Here is a 19025-nt window from a genome sequence, read left to right on the forward strand (position 1 = left end):
TTCCCTACCCATCACGATCTGGAAAACCACAGTACACATTTACATGCAAATTGGTTGCTATTCGAAGCAGGACCAAACATCACAGGCTATTTGGAGACCCATGATAAGAAGTCATTTGGAGACAAGACAAAGAACATGAGCAAATTATGAGATGCTAAACGTAGTGTGTATTAAGTGTCTTAGTGAGTACGGACAAATATTTTAGCATCTTGAGTAAATGCAAATATTTTAGCATCCTATTGAAGAATATGGCAGCAGAGAGGAGGATTTGAGGTGTATCTTAATCTACCCACTTGAAAATTAGATTTGTGAGCCACTGCACTTTAAACCCTGTATGCCATTATCAGTGACTTACTGGTCAGATCCCTTCAGTATGCTAACCATATGTGTGTTGGTGTATGTATGTATGTATGTATGTATGTATGTATGTATGTATGTATGCATGCATGCATGTACATATTCCTTGAATTTTTCACCCAGCCATCTCTGTCTTTTCTGCTTTAGCCTTGGTCTCTTGCCTGCACCTCACAGTACTTCAGTACTTGTCCATTCCATATCTGTTGCATATAGGTCTTAATATCTCAAATACATGTTAAGACGTTGGGATAGGATCAAGTACCTTACAGTAAAATATCACTGTCTCTCCCGGTGTGGAAAAATCTCATATTAGATTTAAGGTAAGTAATTGGTACCTACTTGTTGACCAATTTATCTTTTTGGAGTTGAATGACTAATAAGATGCTTTATGTAGCAATTCCTCAGCTAATAGAATATGCACAATTCCTCTTGGCACCTGCTGGGCATTTCTGGGGGATGCTGAAATCGTTCATCAATTTTCTCCTTTATGTGTTATTCAATTAGTTTGTCTAGGGTGCAATCTAGAATAAGCATCAATCAAAAGCATAATAGCAAGTTGTGTGTGCGCTCTCTCTATGTGTGTGCTGTCTTTACACTAGTGGTTTGCATCTGGGTCTCACAGAAAGGGCTCTTGTCCAGATAAGCATTAGATTCTCCAGTCATGCTCGTGGTGTGCTTTAAGATTGCAATATGAAAGACTCAGAATTTCTCAGTGCAGTTACTGTTTTCTGTAACACAGTGATGAACTTGAAATCAATTTGATGGAAAAAATCATATTGCTGCTATAGTTAGCATAGTCTTGAACACTTCAATTGAATAGTCTGCACTGGGTGCTTTGGTGCCCAGAGTTTCTAGTTTATTGGTCTTTACAAAGTGTACATTTAATTCTGAACACTTAAGTGCAACTAAGCTATTTGCATATAATTATACTTAAGTCATAAAGCAAATACCACTTACATATATTTCTTATAATTAATAACCATGCTATCATACAATAATGATCATTCACTTTATACAACAGGTTACCACGGCAAGTTAATGAGTTATCAATCCAAATAACATTTGATCAAACATCCCAACTGCTTCGTGGAAATAAGTAACATTAATTATTACAATTTTTAAGGGTTTCTTGATAGGGTCTCAAGGTAGCCCAGGCACTCCTCCAGTTCTTGATGTAGCAAAGAATGACCTCAAACTCTTGACCCTCCTGCCTTGGTCTTCTGGGTGCTGGGATTAACAGGCACCATACCCCCAGTCCACTTGCTATAAAATGCTATCATTCTATCCTGGAACTTGTGAAAAGATGAACTACTTTGTTTGCCTATACAATGCACGCATGAGGATAGATCAAATCAGACACAATGAGAGGTACTGAGACCTAAATATTACACGGTATGCAGCCTGGGATGCAAGCATCATTAGGCGTGTTTCCTAATTAGCATTAGGTGATTTGCTATTGGATTCATTCTCTTCTTTTGCTACTGCTTTCCTTTCTGTATTTGCAGAGTCCACTCGGTTTAGATGCCCCTCTTCCATGCTCAGGGTGATTCACAGTGGTTTTGTTTTCTCTCCACGCAGGGATATTGTTGTTTCTTAGCTGTGCTATTGGATTCTCTAAAAATATTTACACTAACGATGACAGTGGATATTTATGAATTCGGGGCGATGTATGTACCCATGGAGATTTCCTAAAGAGTAAGCCTGTACACAAGCAACCTTAAGCCTCTACAGCCTCTACTCTGGATGTAGAGAATAGGTATAAATAAGACATAATTTCTATCCTTGTAACAGACATGGAATTTTTTCATACTGCCATTCATCCTACAGATTAAATTCTACTTGGTGATGAAATAGCAGACAACTTAGAAGTATTTTTACATTTGACAATGAACTGGAATCCATTGATATCTTTAAGTGTTCTTGGACAGAGAGAACAAAATACACCACTGAGAACTATTTTTTCATTGTTTTAACTATCAAGAAAAAATACACATATCTTTCTTTAAAAACTCTGCTCTTCTCCACAGAGGCAACATTCTCTAAAATGGAGATTAATAAGCAATTAATGGCTCGGACTTAACTCAATAATTGCAAATGTGCTAGTATAATATCTTGATAAATATAAGAATTTTGAGAGTCCAAAAATTAAAGACTTTGATGTGTGTAAGATCAATAGACGTGACTTATCACTATTTAATATCAGTTTTAATTTTTAAATGCCATGTTCCAGTGAAAAAAAGTTTACTGCTCGGGAAAATTGAAATTCCAAGAAAGAATCCAGACAAAAGAAACAAACTTTATATTAAAGTGCCATTAAGAGGCCACACTTACGCAGCAACCTCTTCCTTCGACAGCCCTTTGATATTCTGCTCCAGGTAATAATCTATGTCATCTTTCTCTTTGATCAACTGGGCCCTAAATGGGATAGAAAGAAATAATATAGTACCGTCTGACCAAGTTGAAAAGCTCCCAAACACACAGAATGATACCAGGAGTGAAGACACATTCAGTAGACAGGGGTGTCCGGGGTGAGCACTCCGCTACAGCTGTACCCGTACAGTTTTTGGATCATTTCTAAATAACTTGAAAGGCAAAAGACAGGGAAGAGTAATGTGTTGACAATGTATGGCCACAGGTGGCAGGCTGTCCTACTGTCTTCCAGGTCACTCACAGAGCTGGAGAACTCTGCTTGCCTTGTTTTTTGGTAGAGGACCTGGAGTCAAGGACAGCTGTGCAATTCAAATGTATCAAACGTGCTTACTCCAAACATTATTAAAGTTTCCCCTGGAATGCTGTTGAAAAGGTTAGTTTTTTCTCAATTGTTCCATTGTTTTGTTTTTCAGATGACTCGCTCTGCAGCCCAGAGGCAGGCCCTGTCAATTACAGGTGTGCCTCACTGTGTCCTACTAAAATCCTGCTTGTGTTTTTTTATTTTTCCTCAAATCATGCATGGATCTCAAATTATTGAGATGCAAGATGCAAAAAAATTAAAACAGATTTTATTGAAAAATGGGTTCATACTAATATCCTCTCTGTTTGCAAAATTAAATACAGATTAAGTTCCCAGAATCCTGTGCACATGGCACTAAACATCTCTAAATATTCTTGTTTTTACTTACAGAATACTTAAGGAATGATTGTAAAAACTTTCACCCCAGATAGTAATAATAAAGATATTTTCTTTAACAACATTCTTTTCAAAAAACCTATCTGTTCTTAGGGAAGTGACGATCAGTTGTGTTTGCTGCTCATTTCGAAAAGAATATGTGATCTTAATCGGGGCAAAAAGACAAATCAAGTTTTTCGGGCCTTGTAAGTATTTCAAAAATTAAAGAACATACACATGTATGAGTGCATGTGCACGAATGGCGCACTTATCAAAAGCTAAGGGAATAAACCCTTACTCGCAGCTAAGAAGGTTTGCATTGGTGGTGTTATGCATTTACTTTGGTCCAGGGGCTTCAGTCTTTCCAGACTAAAAATGCAAGACAAGAACAAAGAAGTCTCGTAATAATCTGACCGCTATACTTTACAGGAATTGACATAAATGCACAAAAGAAACTAGCCCAAAGTACATATGCGAATTATTTCTAGTCATAAGCAATATGTGTATTCCTGAAAGTCAATTCACTGGCAACTTCAAAGTATCTCGGTACTGTTAATATTTGCAAATATAAATGCATCAATTTCTTGTTCTGGATTCTGTGACAACTCCAGTAGCTTGGTAGCCAGGTCAGGAGCAGCAGCTATGTGGAGGAATTTTCAGGTTCCATTGTCATTTTACAAGCTAAGACTTGCCTGCCAAGCTATCCCAGTAGGAAGCATGCATCCTACTAAGAGCATAGCCCCCCAAAACAGAAGTCAGTCAGGGTTTGAGACTTTGTGAGCTGAAAGCAATATATATATGCTCCGTCTTAAAGATTCTCCTTTAGTCTTTCCGTGCATATTTTTAAAAAATCTTGGAGTTCTATAAAAATTATAAAATAGATTCATAGGAAACAAAAAAATTAAATGACAACCAGTTTGGTAAATAAATAAATTGGTTATACTTAAGTGAGTCTCACAAAGCCTTTCAAAACAGTGAATTTGAATATTTGACTGTAACAATGCTATTTCTTTCCTTTCCACAACTGCAGTCTTTTAGAGTGCTGCTGACGCCAGTGGCTGCAGAACTGTACTCTGTAGGAAGCAGGGCTGCATACCTTGGGATTGATTTTGAAGAACACGGAAGCTTCTGCCTGGCTAAGACTGCAAGCTTTGTACGAGTCATGGAGAGTGGGGGAAAGGTGGCCATTGGGGGCTGCAAAATATAAGCAGAAATGATGGTTATGAAAGGATAAATCTTCAAAGACTCGTTGAAGATAATATATCATTAGCAATGTCCTGGGTATTGTCTGAGGTGAGGGTGTCTCTATATTCTTCAGGTTCTGTCGCTCATCTCTTCTACTGTGTGTCTTTTGGACAACTGTCTGAGTCTCTACACCAGAGTCATTTAGGAGAAAATACATTAAATGCACTGATGGTTCAACTTTGTTAATAGATTTACCTGAGAAGCTCAAGTAACCCCGCTAGGGAGAGAGCTAATCTCCATTTATTTATCAGGTGGCAGGGGCTGACAGAGCTATCTTCCAGAGCACATGTATGTAGTATGGTCATATATCTTGGGTTTTCTCATTGTATAGCAACCCCAGGTTTTCTCAGGATCAACAAAGGGCAAGTATTTGAATGAACTGTCAAGAAACTGAGCCTCTCTTAGGTCTTATCCTGTCGTGATAAGTCTGTCCCCACACAAGGCTTGTGAATACAGAACCATCTGCCTGAGGGAGATTTACACAGTGACACCTGAAGAAGAGAATTCTGGGTAGGAGAGATGATGGTAGCCTTTTTCTGAAATGCATTGTGTCATGAGTGTTAGCATTGAGAAAGGAGAGTTAACAAAGTTATTAAAACTATGTCTCCCCCAAAAGCAAGGTGGATCTTGGTACCTGAAGGACTTAGAGAAAGGGTGTCTATGATGACAAGGCTGTCAGCTGCAAGAGTCCACCTTTTACCTAAGTAAGGAGACATTGAAAAGGCCGAATGTTCCTGACACCATCACTGCTGTGCACACCAGCTTTAACTCCTCCCTTCCTCAGCGACCCGAAAGGCTGCCTCTAAGTTTCAAATCACTTGTCACCCACATTTTATATGTGTGTGATCTGAAGTAAAACCATCAACTCAGGTCCCAGTAGTCAACAGATTATTCACGGAGCCACTGCTTTGTGGCTGGCACTGTCCTAGGTGCTGAAGACACACTAGCAAAAAAGACGAAGATCTCTGACCTCATGAACTCTCCACTATGGGAGTGGATGCTCAGAAAAGTAGACCACAGTTACATAAGCAAAATAAACAGAACAGCGTATGGTGATTAAAAAAAAAAGACCTCATAAAAGAAATACAACATGAAGGTTAAGCAACAGTGGAGGGCACATGGCACAAGGAGACGATGAAATTAAAATTAGAGAGGCACAGTCTTGAAGCTACTGTAGAAACTCTAGCGTTTTCCTGATTGACATGATACTCTTTCTACTATAGGTCTTCCAGATACCATGATCCACCCTGGTTCCTTTGGGGTGACACAATTTCAGCTTCACTTTGAAAGGTTTGCCCTGATTCTTTTGAGATTATGCCACAGGGAAAGGAATGCCAGGCTGCAGAAGGGCTACTGTTGAGGCATCTGTGAAATCTGGCAGGAGAGGTAGGTGGGAGGAGACATAGTCAGACCTGAGACAGAGCCATCTACAGACAGTGGAGTACTAAGATACCCAAGGGCCTGGGGTATGTGGGGGAGACACCAAAACTTCAGAGGAAGTCTTGTGAAAGTCAGTATTGATAGGTTTGGTCTCATGTTTCTAAGAACAATTATCACATTAGACTAAAGCATTTTTGCATAATTAAAGAGATAATTTAAATACAGATTAGTATTTTATTTCTGATACATTAGAATCCTATTACCCTGTTTATGCAGACACGATTAACTGCATGAATCATAAAGAAACATATTCTCTGCTTTTATAGCATGTGTATATTGTCTGCACATAGCCACACAGTTAAAGCACACAGTCTGAATAGAAAGTAGTTTTTATTTCTGCAGAATAAGCAACAGAAGTGAATGGTAATTACAAGGGGTAACTTCATAATAAAATAACTTTGTAACTCAAAAAGACTTAATTTTTTTCTGATCAAATGTTATATCAAGTCAGTTTATCTGGATGTCCAAAATTTATTAACTCAAAGTCTTAAACATAACATGTGTTAAGAAACTTTGACTAACAGAGGACAATCGTCATGGATGTGCTTAAAGGAACACCAAACGGCTCCCCAAACCCACCTTCCAGAAGCTTACTCTAGAATTCGTGAAGCCATCATTACAGGGTGTACAGCATTACAGAGTACAGTGGAATGAATTCAGGTGTAACCCCTCACCTATCTTCCGCTAATGGCTTTCTAAGGGGAATGAAGACAATGAGAGATGCTACACCCTCCATTCAGCATGCCCTGTGTCCCACGAGTGAATACATCCTGAGGCCCCATTCTGCTTTCCAGGGCATAACAGGATGGGCCCTGGAGCCAAGAGCAGCTGTAGATACACTAGGGAGCTTCTCACATATCAGGCAGACTTAGTTACATGCAGGCTATGGGGCAGTGTCACGAGTTCTGATATGGCCTGCTTAATCCACGCTGCCACCCCTCAGAGTGGGCCTTCTGGTACGTTATACGAAAACAAGTGGGCTAGCTGAATTTTTCCAGAAAATGTAAGCACGTAATGAAATCAAACGCTAAGGGTATACTTAGAAAAGAACGTGTCTTCTTTGTCACACAGATCAACTGCGATTTTTTTTTTCAAATTGTAAGTCAACGTTTCCCACCATTAAAGTTTCAGCTGCCAGCTTCTTCATTTTGCTCTCCTCTGATCTGAGAGCATGAGCAGCGGGAACACCTTTACTCTTAAATTTAGTTTAATGTAAGTACTGTAAGCCCTGCTGGCAAGCCTCAAGGCACAAACTCTGAATGAGGGGTGGTCAGAGCTGAATTATAAAGTGAGGAAAAAGTTATTAACTGCATGCTGGAAAAACGTCACTCAACCCATCTGCCCCGGGAAGTTGAAGCTAAGCATTAGGGTGGATGTCTAGCGGGCTCTCTCCTTGTTCCCCACCCACATCCTACCTTGCCTATGATTGCTAAGCAAAGGTATTTTGTTTCCCATAATCAATGTGTGGCCACCACTTCGTCTATTTATACAATAAAAGTATGTAGTTTGAATTACATGCTTCATGTGGAATTTGAAATACACTCAATATTCAGTGTCATCTTGCACCAAATTATCTTCCCAAGTAAGCGTCCTCCCTCTGATGCCTTCTAAGTTTGGGCTTATGTATGTTTTTATTAAAGCCGGTGGCAGCTACATTCTCATAAGTAACAAGCATTCTCACAAGCAGCTGGGGAAGTAGTGGGAGAAAAAGCCAGTGTGTGAAGGAAGCTCTCATTTCAGAGTTTTGTTCTGTTTGTAAAGCCTCATGTTCACTGTTAACATGACTTGAGTCAATTTTCCCATGATTCCCAGTCCTTGGTGTTCTAACCTCAACTCAGCAATAAGGAATTTAGTCCATTCCTGCTGTGCACTATCTGACCTAGGCCAGCAGCAAAACGGAAGCCATCCTCAACCTTGGCCATCCATCAGGGTGTACCCCAACTCATCCCTACAGAAGAAAGCTGCAGGAAGGCAGTTGCTCAGTGAGGGAGAGGGAGGGTGCCTCTCAGGCTGGTACCAAAATGTGCTTAGCCCCTGGAACCCAGGCTGAAGCAGTGTGCTAGGGAGGACCCAGGGGACATTTTCCCCCTCCCTTCCAATGCCAGCAAATGGGCAGTGCTACATGTGGCTGAGGCAAAGATCAAAAGGCCGCCTGGAGCCATTCCACAGTTGGTATTCAGAAAAGATTTGGCACATCCTTTGATCTGCTGGTTGGCACTCACATCAGCTACAGTTACAGCCTCTGAGTTTGGGCCCCACGTACAAAGAGAAATGAGAATGGGGAAGCAGGGGATAAAGGTTTGAGAGTTCTGGGTCAGGCTGCATAGGTCCCATGGTGGGAGTTCACATTTCTGGCCCCCAAGTGAAACTCTTCAAAGAGTAACCCTTCTGCACACTCCCCCTTGACATGTCTCCAACAGGAACCACAAAAGGAGAGCAGGTGACTGTGTCCTTCACAGTGGCAGTTTAGAGAGGGGCTGTGTCCCTTATATTTCCAGGTCCAATCACTGTGACAGTGAAAGCCGAAACGAGAGAAAGCCAACAGACCCAGCAAATTGATTATTGTGCATCACTGAGAAATTTGAAATGAGTATGATTTCCCCACCGATGGCACAAAGTCATTTTTTTTAAAGTCATTTTTATGATTAGGAAGATGAAGGGAACCACAGGATACATTTAGTCAGCTTTTCTTACAAGATTGAAAAACAAGTTTACATAAATAAGTTTGAAATTTGGGGCACTCCCAGCATGTCGTGGTGGACAGCTGGATGGGTTTCAAGATAAATAGTAATCACACATTTCCCACCACCCAACATTTAGTAGTGAGTAAGTCAAAACATCAAGTAGGGAAAGCCTTAGAAGGTAAGACGCATTTCATCCAACTTACATTTGCAGATAATCGACTGCTTTGGGCTCTCAGACTCCTCTGAAAAATCAGTAAGAAAAAAGCAACAGCAAAGAAAAGAGAAAAAATTAAAAAGTGCTTAGTGTCAGAATTCCTCTGTGCTCCCCAAGTTAAGAAACAAGACTTACTCAGACCAGAGGATATATAACAGTATTGTGTACCCAGCATACAGCATTTATTTAAATGAACTACAAAGTAAAACGTCCCAGTCAGACACTGGGAAACTAATCGCTAATTCAACAGAATGCCCCAAACACCTGAAACTCCAATACGGCTCAGGATAGTTCTTTCTCTGACATTTGTGAGCATCAGCTGTTAATGACAGCTGAAAACGGAGAATGCCTTCTTTCTCTCCTGTTTCCACCTACCTCTGAGCAGGTCTGCTGTACCTATATACGTTTTTTTCTTGACGGACCAGGTAGTCTAAGGGGGCAAGAAGAGCACCTTCTGCTCCTCTGGGGAGGGGATTGATTTTGGGGGGTGAGTGGAGAGGGAGGGCCCTTTCTCTCAGGAAGCTGAGGCCCAGGTAATGGAGGAATGGGTTCTTGGGAAGGAAAAGCAGCCCACTCTCCGGGGAGCCGACCAGGTCCTGTCTCCAGCCTTGCCCCACAAACCTCAGAAAACTGGCTCTGGGACTGTGGTTCTGTGTCCCCTGACTAAGCTCCTGCAGGCGGTGGGTGCTGGACAGGATACTCTCATCCAAGGTTGGTGCCCTGGCTGGGTGCAGACGCCGAGAGCGTCTCCAGGGAAACAGAGAGGGCACGGCGGGACAGATGGAGGCGGAGTTAGGCTAAAATGGGCTTTGGGATTGGTCAGCTTCAAGACTCTTCAAGCGTGGGGGCGGTGCTTGTAAGGGGGCGGGGGTTGTTGATGAATGGGAGTAGTCTGCTAGAAGATCTGGTTCCTCCAGTAGGCCCGCCAGAGAAATTCCCACAATCCAGAAGTTTCTGAATGCCCCTGAGTTGTTACCTTTAGGGTGCCGCTTTTCCTCAAGTATTTTTTAGTATTTCCGTGCATTCAGTTATTTCTCATGAACATGCAATTGATCATTGTGACTACCTGTAGCCAGCGCCACCTCTGGTTTACACCAAGAGAGCCTCATCTGTTCTCATGAATTCATTTTGTAGCTTTCAAAACCATCTTTAAAGTAACTCCATCTGACCCGTGTGGATTCTCTCCCAGAGTCTGCTCTCTACCGATTTTCTGCACGGGTGATTTGTGAGTTCTATTTGCTGTCGTCTCACAGGTAAAGACCTCTGAGTCAGAGGTTCAGAAAACTCTATCCTGCCTGTGTGATTTGTTCTTCCAGCTTACCGTCCCTAGCTCACTGGAAAGTCTATGACTGGTCCTCCTGCTGAACACGACGTTCTTTAGAGATAGATTTTTGCAAATGATAGAAAACCCAAACTTAAAAATAAAGGGGGAAACAGTTTCCTCCACGTAAAGCTTTCGGGCTTCAGACACCCTTTCTCAAGGGACTTGGGAATCTACCAAAAGCATTGATGACTTAAGGACATGCCTATCTTTATCCACATAAAATTAATCTCGCCTTATTCTTTTCACTTATAGATGTCTTTACTATGAGCCCATCTTCCCTGAAAGTGTCAGCTATGTGTGTGTTTTTGTCTTTCCTTTTCCTTGTCTAATTTCCTGCAATAGCATGAGGACAGGGGTGTGGTGTGTATTCACACAGGTTTTGAACTAACTGAATGAATGACAGGACAGACAGAAAGTCCTCCAGTTGATTCTCTCTCCCCCATCTAGAACTCAAAGGGGGAAGGGGAGCAGATACAGACAAGCACTTCAAGCTGCTACTGTCTGGCTACATCCAGAGCGTCTTCTGATCTGGGTCCTGAAGATGGGTATTTAGGACAAAACTCCCTTCAAATGCAAACTTGAATCCTCCAGTGGATGCCACTTCATTCTAGCCACTCCCCATATTAGGTCTTAGTGTGGTTTTAACACCCTACTCATCAGTTCCAATAGGAAGTTTTTCCGGAATCTTATTGTTTTGTCTCAGGTATTTTATTGAATGTGTCCCCCTGCAACACTGAAGGAAGAATAGTCTATACACTTTAAGTTCTTTCGGGGATGACATTGTCTGACTTTCCCCTACAACCATTGGTAAAGTGTATACCCTTGATACTTAGAAAGTTTCCCTTTTCATTTGCTGGTCCCGGCTTTCATGATGAGACCCCACACACCCAGTTCCTTTTCCCTCCTGTGTAGGTGATCTCCTAAGAAGATCCACATTGTCTATGTCAATCACAAGTCTTAGTTGCTAAAACATCAAAGCCATTTCTGAATTATGCTATGTGCTGTCCCAAGTCAGCCTTGAGTTCTGCTCTGTACTACTGTCACAGAGGCCTGGACTGAAAGGACCGCCACTGGGATGTGCCTTGCCACCAGGGAGTGCCTTGCCTGTGGAGAGAGATGATAATGGAAGGAAATTGCCCATTGGCCTCAAAGGCTTCATCTGGAATAAAAGCAACAGCTCTCTCTCTCATCTTCTATTGGCTACAACTCACATGTTCCTGCTCAACTATAAGAAAGAAGGAAGTTGTCACCTTACCATTTGTTTTAGAGAGAAAACAAGCACCTGCAAATGACAGGTGAGATAGTCACAGTGGCTCTCTTCAGTGAGACCTTTTGTAGCTGAAGCTTCCCGGGAATTCCTGATCCTCCATAGTACAGGGTGTATAGGTATGCTTCCTCAGAGCAGGTAATTCTGTTTTATGCTTTTTGTCTAGACAGTTCATTAGGTTCTTGAGGAAGAGCCCTTCAGTTGACATCTTGCATATCCTTCCTTTCATTTACATAACGGCAAGCTATTACTTTACTAGTAGTTTTCTTTGAAATATTTTCTTCTACGATTCTGATTATTAATATTGAGCCCCTGATTTGAATTTTTAACCCCTAACAAATACATTTCTTCATTTTCATTCTTTTTATCATTTGTTATATATTATCTGTAAAGTTTTTGAAAATATTACTTGTCAGCTCCTTATTAATGTTCTTGTATATGGAAAGAAGCCTCTCTTCTATTACTAGATTTATTTTCACAATGTTGTGTGCGTGTGTGTGTATGTGTGTGTGCGTGAGTGTGTGTGTGTGTGAGTGTGTGCATGTGTGTGTGTGTATGTGTGTGTGCATGTGTGTGCATGTGTGCACATGTGTGTGTGCATGTGTGTGCATGTGTGTGCATGTGTGTGTATGTGTGTGTGCATGTGTGTGTGCATGTGTGTGCATGTGTGTGTGAGTGTGTGCATGTGTGTGTATGTGTGTGTGCATATGTGTGTGCATGTGTGTGTGTGCATATGTGTGTGCATGTATGCATGTGTGTGTGTGTGCACGTAGCGGTAAGAGAACAGCTTGGGTGAGTTTGCTTTCTCTTCTTCCATTTTGTGAGGCCCAAAGTTCCTTGGGCTTTGAGATAAGTGGCCATCTTGCTGGGTCAGGATAGGCTTCTAGTTGGAGGTGCTGGCCCCATGGAGCGTTGTACATGCTAAATACACACTTCACCACTGAGCACTGTCGCCACTGTTTTTTAGTACATTCTTTTTCATGAACAGAATTTCTCCTCAATTATCACTGAATATATCATATTTTAAGACTATAATTGTTTTCTATAAATTGTGTTTGCCTACAGGAAAGTTTTCTTTGTTCAATGTTGACATTTTCACATAGCCTGCTATGCTTGGCTGCCACTGTACTTATTAGTAGGTTTGGCTTTGGGTAACAGAAATCAACAATAAGAAACCTGGACCATCAGTCTGAGGTTCCCAGCATCCAGCATCTGTTTTACAACTTAACTGGTTGTGGAGCCCATTGTCGAGGAAGTCTTCCACAACCCAGCCACAGCATCTGCGGAATCTGAGGAATACACACACAGGAGAACAGCATCGTCAAGCCAAGAGGAACCACACATCACTGCTTTATCCCACCATCCAGGGCTTCAGCACTTGCCACTTCAAGCCTCAAGGACAGGTAGGGAATGTCAGCCATATTTGAATATCCACATGCAGAGACAAAGAGTTAGGGTTGGTAGCTACGGCAAAGAGGAAAGAGTGGATGATGGGAGTCTGGGCATCAAAGCTCCTGGTACTCGCCATCCTAGGAATTAGCTGCAACTATGGTACAACTCACCTATTTTCTGGATGGGATTAGTTTCCCCAAAGTTTTCTCTGGTTACAGTAGGCACTTCTTTTAGAGGACTACCTCTCAAGCTGTGCCCACTGAAGGGACATTGGCCAGCTCAAGCATGACAAAATGGCTCCAGTAGGCCTCATCCTTCTCTCCCACCCCTTCTGCCTTGCTGAAAACTATTAGATTACATGCATTCCTGAGGTGAACCTCCAGGGTCCATTTCCTTATTTGGCTACTTCCTCCTCCTGAGACTGTCAAGGTCCAGCTATCAAAGTATTGATGTCAACCAACCAAAAGCTCCCTTTGGTTTACCTAATTAACATGACAAATTAAAGTAAGCACTTCACCATAGCACAGGGTTTCCCCTTTAACCTATATAAACTACCATTTGTGTATGGGTCCCCACTGTCTCCTTTCTAGCCAGAGGCAGCCTCTGTTGTGCTGAGAACTTGGTCTTTGCATGTCCTGAGCCGATGCTGATCCTTTTTACCCACTACACTAGAGTTAACAAGAGATCTATCCAGATGTGTCGACAGGGAGATCTGGAGTACACACACTTTCCTGACAGTTCATTTGGTGTTGTCCAAAACAGATATGTAATTTAAAGTCTACTTCCTGCTCTGTGTCGAAAGGAGAGGCAGGCCAATAGAATGCAGACTAGCTGGACACTGTACTGTGCTCAGGTCTATGTTTTCCCCGTGTTCAGGCCTCCTCCACCTGCTTCATCTTCTTCACCTGCAGACGCACAGCAGTGACATCAGGGGTTGGGTTGGGAGGCGTGGCTTGGTTTGCCAGGCCCATCCTCCTGCCTGCTTTCTTCTGCTTCTGCCCCAGGGCCTCTAAGCTCTCACAGCCATTGGCATTTTCTGCTCTGTTTGCATTGTATGTGTTGTTACATTGATTTATTTATTATATTTGTAAATTTGCCACTGAATATGGAGATGGGAGGGAGATAGGCATCTTCGTTTGTCATAGGTTTTTCTGGATCTTTCTTAAGAAGGTAAAACAGGAGAATTATGGAGCAAATAAAAGGAAGTTAAAATATGGAACAAAAAATGGGAAATGTAGTGAAAATGACAGAAAGGAATTGGTCACTGATTCGCAATCACTACGTCATAAACTGTCATAATGTGTGCTGTGGCAAGACTTTTCCTGGAGACATGCAAGCACAGTCTACTCAGTCCAGATAAGGAGCCCATGGCAGACTACAGTACGGATACCACAGAGTCCAATGCAGGGAATCAGTGAACTTTATTAAGGATATTTACAGGAATGTGTGTGAGGGGTTACCTATAAGGGCAGAAATGATTTACAGACAAATGCGTCACCAAAGCCCACTCCAGCATGGGTGACAGCTCACATTAGCTGGGAACCTGGCCCAGTGCACAGCCTGCAGGCAGCTCAACAGGCCAGAGGGTGTCCCTTCTGAGTGACTCAGTTGATATAAACCTCCTCCAGGGGGCTCAGCTGGTTTTTGCTTCTTTTAGGCAAAAAGTTGGTCTGGCCTCTGAGTCTTCGCAGCTTGGGTCATCTGAGAGGAATGCTCAGTAGCTTGGCTTGTTTACTCGGAGAAGAAGGGGCTTGGTGAATCTGGTCAGTCTAAAGGACTTCCTGACGCTAATCTGAGTTATTTACCTTCTGGCAGGAGGAAGTTTTCTGCAGGATGGAATGTTTCGTTCTGAGAGGAAACTTTTGTACAACAAACAGCTAAGTTGACTAATTTACATTTCTAAAATATAAGTCAGACAAAGCTGTTCGCATATAATTTATCTGCCACATACCTCCCTCCTTCATATCTTATAGTCCTGTGGAGGAACAAGATCATGACAGAGGCCTAGTGAGTTTTAGGTGTTGACCTTGGAATCTGAAGTCTGAATAGCAAAGCAAAGCAAAAGCAAAAACAGCAGCAACAACAACAAGCTTAAAATATTAAATATTAAAATAATATTTGTCATGTATTCTGCAGTCTCTTCAGGAGGTAATTCCTGGCCAAAAGTTGCTATGATGACTCTGCTTGTCCTGTTCTCAAGAGTCTACCTTAGTCCCTGCAGTTCCTAGACCCAACTTTTCAAGACCTTATCTCTTTCCCTTAGGCAAACTCAACTGTTAGGAATTGCTCGCGAAGAACCATATGTTGGGTCCACAGACTGCATTGTGGATCCAATATATATTAAGGTTAAGTCTATTTACTGGTTCTCTCTTTCTCTCTCTCTCTCTCTCTCTCTCTCTCTCTCTCTCTCTCTCTCTCTCTCTCTCTCCCCTCTCCTCCTCCCTCTCCCTCTTCTTTCCTCTTTCTCTGTGTGTCTGTGTGTGTCAGAGAGATACAATAACAATTAAAGAAGAGGTCATAGATGCGAGAGAGAGTAGGCTCATGGGATGTGTTGGAGGGGAGAAAATAATTGGAAGTGATACGTGTATAGTAATGGCATTCGCAGTTCTCAAAAAATTAAATGCAAAACAAATACCATTTTGCTGGGGAAATTCAGACATAACAGTGATGAACAATTCCTTGAATGGTCACATATATAATCTCCAGGTCTGCTGGACAAAAGAGATGGAGAGAGACCGGTTAAACTGATGGTGACTGACAGTCTGACCAATGGTGAGTTGGACAGTGAGCCTGAAGGTGACAACCTACAGGTGATAGCTTCATGGTGACTCTAGTTGTCACGGTTTCTGATAAATCTTTCTGATGGAGCAAGGTCATATGTAGCATATACTGTTTCCACCCATATGTTAATAGATTAGATGAGAACAATTTGCTTTCACCTAGGCAGGGCTAACTATTTTTATTCTTCTAGGAACCTGTGAACTCTGGCCTTTTGGTTCTACAAATTAGGTTATAAGAGATTTAAATCTCTGTTTCTGTCTCTGTCTCTGGTCTCTGTTGCTCCTCCACACTGACAGGTATTTTAAAAGGCTGAAGAGTAAGAAATAGCAGGTGTCTTTCGTGTGTATTGTGATACAGTCTTCTTTTGTCTCAATGATGTTTGTTAACGGGTGATGCTCAGAAGACTGGACATTACAGCCTAGAGGTCAATTTGCCACAGTATTGTTGTCTAACCAAAATGCTTTAATTACCTGGTTTTGTTGTTGTTGGACTTGGTTTTGTTGATTCTTTAAAAAAGAAATACATTTTGTATTGTGTATATGAGGTCAGCTCTCTCTTACGACCTTGTAGACCTATGACTTGAACTCAGGTCATCAGGCTTGGCAGCAAACTCCTTAACATGCAGAGTCATCTCACTGGCCCCTATTTGCCTGTGTTTTACCTTTGGTGGCCCCATATGAACAATGGCCTCTTGCCGTTTTTGCAGCTGTAACCTATCATGAGAAAACTATGTTCTTGCTTAAGATCTGCCTTGTTAGCTGCCTCTGACTTCACAGTGATTTAGCAAGCAATACCACAATATCATTGATTCAGATAAATGACTTGGGAAGAGAGTCCCAATGAGGAATTGTCTAGATAAGGTGGCCTGGGGTGTGCCTATGAGGGATTTTCTTAATTGGGTTGATTGATGTAGGATGACCCACCCAGATGTGGCTGGCTCCATTTCAGAAGCTGGCCTCAGACAAAGTATACAGGAGAGAGCCCCCTGAGCACTGACAAGCATGCACACATCTATACTCGCTGTGACTAGATGCTCAAATTCCTGCTGCGTCATCCTTCTGGAGCGATACTAGGACTGTGAGCCCTTTCTCCCCTAAAACACCTTTGTCAGTGTATTTTATCATAACAAAAGAAAGGAAACTAGGTACTAACTTAATAATATTAATTATTAAATAATACAAATGTAATCGTAAATTTAATTTAAAAGCACAAACTTATATCGATTAATTACAGGTAATATTTTTGCTCACAGTAAACATCTAAGAGTATTGCATTTCTCCTAAAGTAAAAGTTGAAACCATACAATTTTATTGAGAAATGGCACAGTGATTTAGTAACACCTAGTCTTAAAAACTTGAGGCTGAAGTCTTTCATTTACACTGTACCAAATCTTGGGGTGTTATTGATCTGACTGAAAATATCGTGGTATATTTTTGAGGTTTAAACATTTTGCATTTATATGCTAAATCAGATGGAGAAGTCTAGTCGATACTTATTGATCTGCCATGAAGTACAATGAAGTAGTTATTTGATGGTAAAACAAGTCATTTGCTTATTGATGTTTGAAAGTAATTTTTGCACTAAACTCAGAGCGTAAAGACCTTGATAGGTTTTACCGATGTGTGCAGTACTTTTGTAATTGTTGTAAGTGCCGTGCAGTTAAAAGGACTTACAAAGTAGAATTTAAGAGCTAATCAAATGCAATCAGTAGAGACACTCTCAAACTTCCCATTGCTTGATGGGACCTTGAACAATGAAATGGACGAAGAAAGAACAACAGCCTGGTACACAGTGCTGACACCAGTGTTAGGAGAGGGCACATTCAAATGTTGCGGGTTTCCGACATGACTTTCTCAAAGCTCTCACAACTTACGATGCCCTGGAAAGTCTTCAGGACTTTCGCTAGTGTGCTATCTAATCTGTACTCCTTGGTTTAAAGTGGAAACCAGCCACTTCTTAAAAATAATACCATTTGAGCTAAAACACTCAAATATGCATTCTTGAAATTTTATATATAGTTTTGTGCCTTTCTACAGTGGGTACAATTATGATAGAAACTTTCTTCCAAATGGAGATTAAGCTCCACAAAATTCAAATGTTTGAATACGTATACAATCTCTTTAAACCTTAATTATGTATGAACATGCAAAGTCGTCAACTTTTGTTACAATCAATACATGAGAGAAATCAACTTATAAAGGGGAAGACTCGCTTTGGTTTGTGTGTTCAGGGGTTTTAGTTCATGGACACTTACCCTCACCACTTTGACCTTGTAGTTACAAGTGCATCACGGTAGAAGAGGACTGTGTAGAGGAAGGCTTTTCATTTCATGGTATTCGAGAGGCAAAGAGAGAGGTAGGAAGGGGCCAGTATGCTCTGCAAAGGCATGTCCCCAGTGACCAAACTCCCTTCCATTAGGCCCCTTAAACTAAGGTTCTACAACCTCCCAATAGTGTCACAGGCGGGAAAACAAGTTTTCAGGGAGGACGCTCAAGAGCCACCTTTCGTGGCACAATAATAAACTATGACATGTGTAAAATTCTATCCAGTGACTTACATATCAGGAATGCCATTCAGAGATATTAGGAAACATGTTAGCATTTTCCTTACATAACAGAACTGCAGCTTCTTATTTCTCCAAATAAATGTTTCTCCAAGAAAAATTTCTCCAAGAAAATGTTACTGTGTGTGAGCAAGGGGAACTCTAAATTCAGAAAAAGGATGTAGAATATAATGGTGTTTCTCAAGGACTGTTATAAGAAGTGACAAACATCACATTTGGTAAATTTCTGCAGTATCTCCCAGTATGCCACACAAGAAAACAATTTGTTAGGGATTAAGGTACCAGCGTAAGCTAAAATAGACATATAAAGGCAAAAATGGGATGATGGTGCCCAGCATTGAATTTGACCATATCACTGTGGCTTCAGCAAATAAGGTTTGGGTAGGATAGTATATCAGTTTCTTTTTCTGTTGCTGTGGAAAAAAATGATCAAGAGCAACTTCTAGATGAAAGTGTTTATGTTGGGTTATAGTTCCAGAGAGCTAAGAGTTCATCAAGGCAGGGGGCATGGTAACAAGTGGCAGGCATGGTAGCAGGAAGCTGAGTCGGAGAGGCTGTAATCCCTCAGAGTCTGCAGCCAGTGATGTGCGTTCTCCAGCAAGGCTGCACACCCCAAAGATTCCATAAAACAGCACCACTAGGCCTCTGGGGA

General features: G+C 41.5%; 1 protein-coding gene across 3 annotated transcripts in view; it reads right to left on the bottom strand.

Annotated features, from left to right (window-relative positions):
* Positions 1 to 9815, bottom strand: part of Ttc29 (tetratricopeptide repeat domain 29) — a 218366-nt gene extending 208551 nt beyond the window's left edge. Inside the window, exons 1-4 of one of the 3 annotated variants that reach the window (XM_017601216.3) lie at positions 9422 to 9808; positions 9036 to 9074; positions 4560 to 4657; positions 2689 to 2772 (exon numbers count right to left, since the gene is read on the bottom strand). In XM_017601216.3, coding sequence (XP_017456705.1) covers positions 2689 to 2772; positions 4560 to 4651 — 176 coding nt within the window. In that variant the 5' untranslated portion in view covers positions 4652 to 4657; positions 9036 to 9074; positions 9422 to 9808. Of the gene's footprint in view, positions 1 to 2688; positions 2773 to 4559; positions 4658 to 9035; positions 9075 to 9421 lie in introns of all 3 variants that reach the window. The other 2 variants (NM_001013890.1, XM_063277892.1) reach the window with 2 other exon arrangements.
* Between the last annotated feature and the right edge of the window lie 9210 nt (positions 9816 to 19025).

Source organism: Rattus norvegicus, chromosome 19 (genome assembly GCF_036323735.1).
Source record: "Rattus norvegicus strain BN/NHsdMcwi chromosome 19, GRCr8, whole genome shotgun sequence".
Taxonomy (NCBI): domain Eukaryota; kingdom Metazoa; phylum Chordata; class Mammalia; order Rodentia; family Muridae; genus Rattus; species Rattus norvegicus.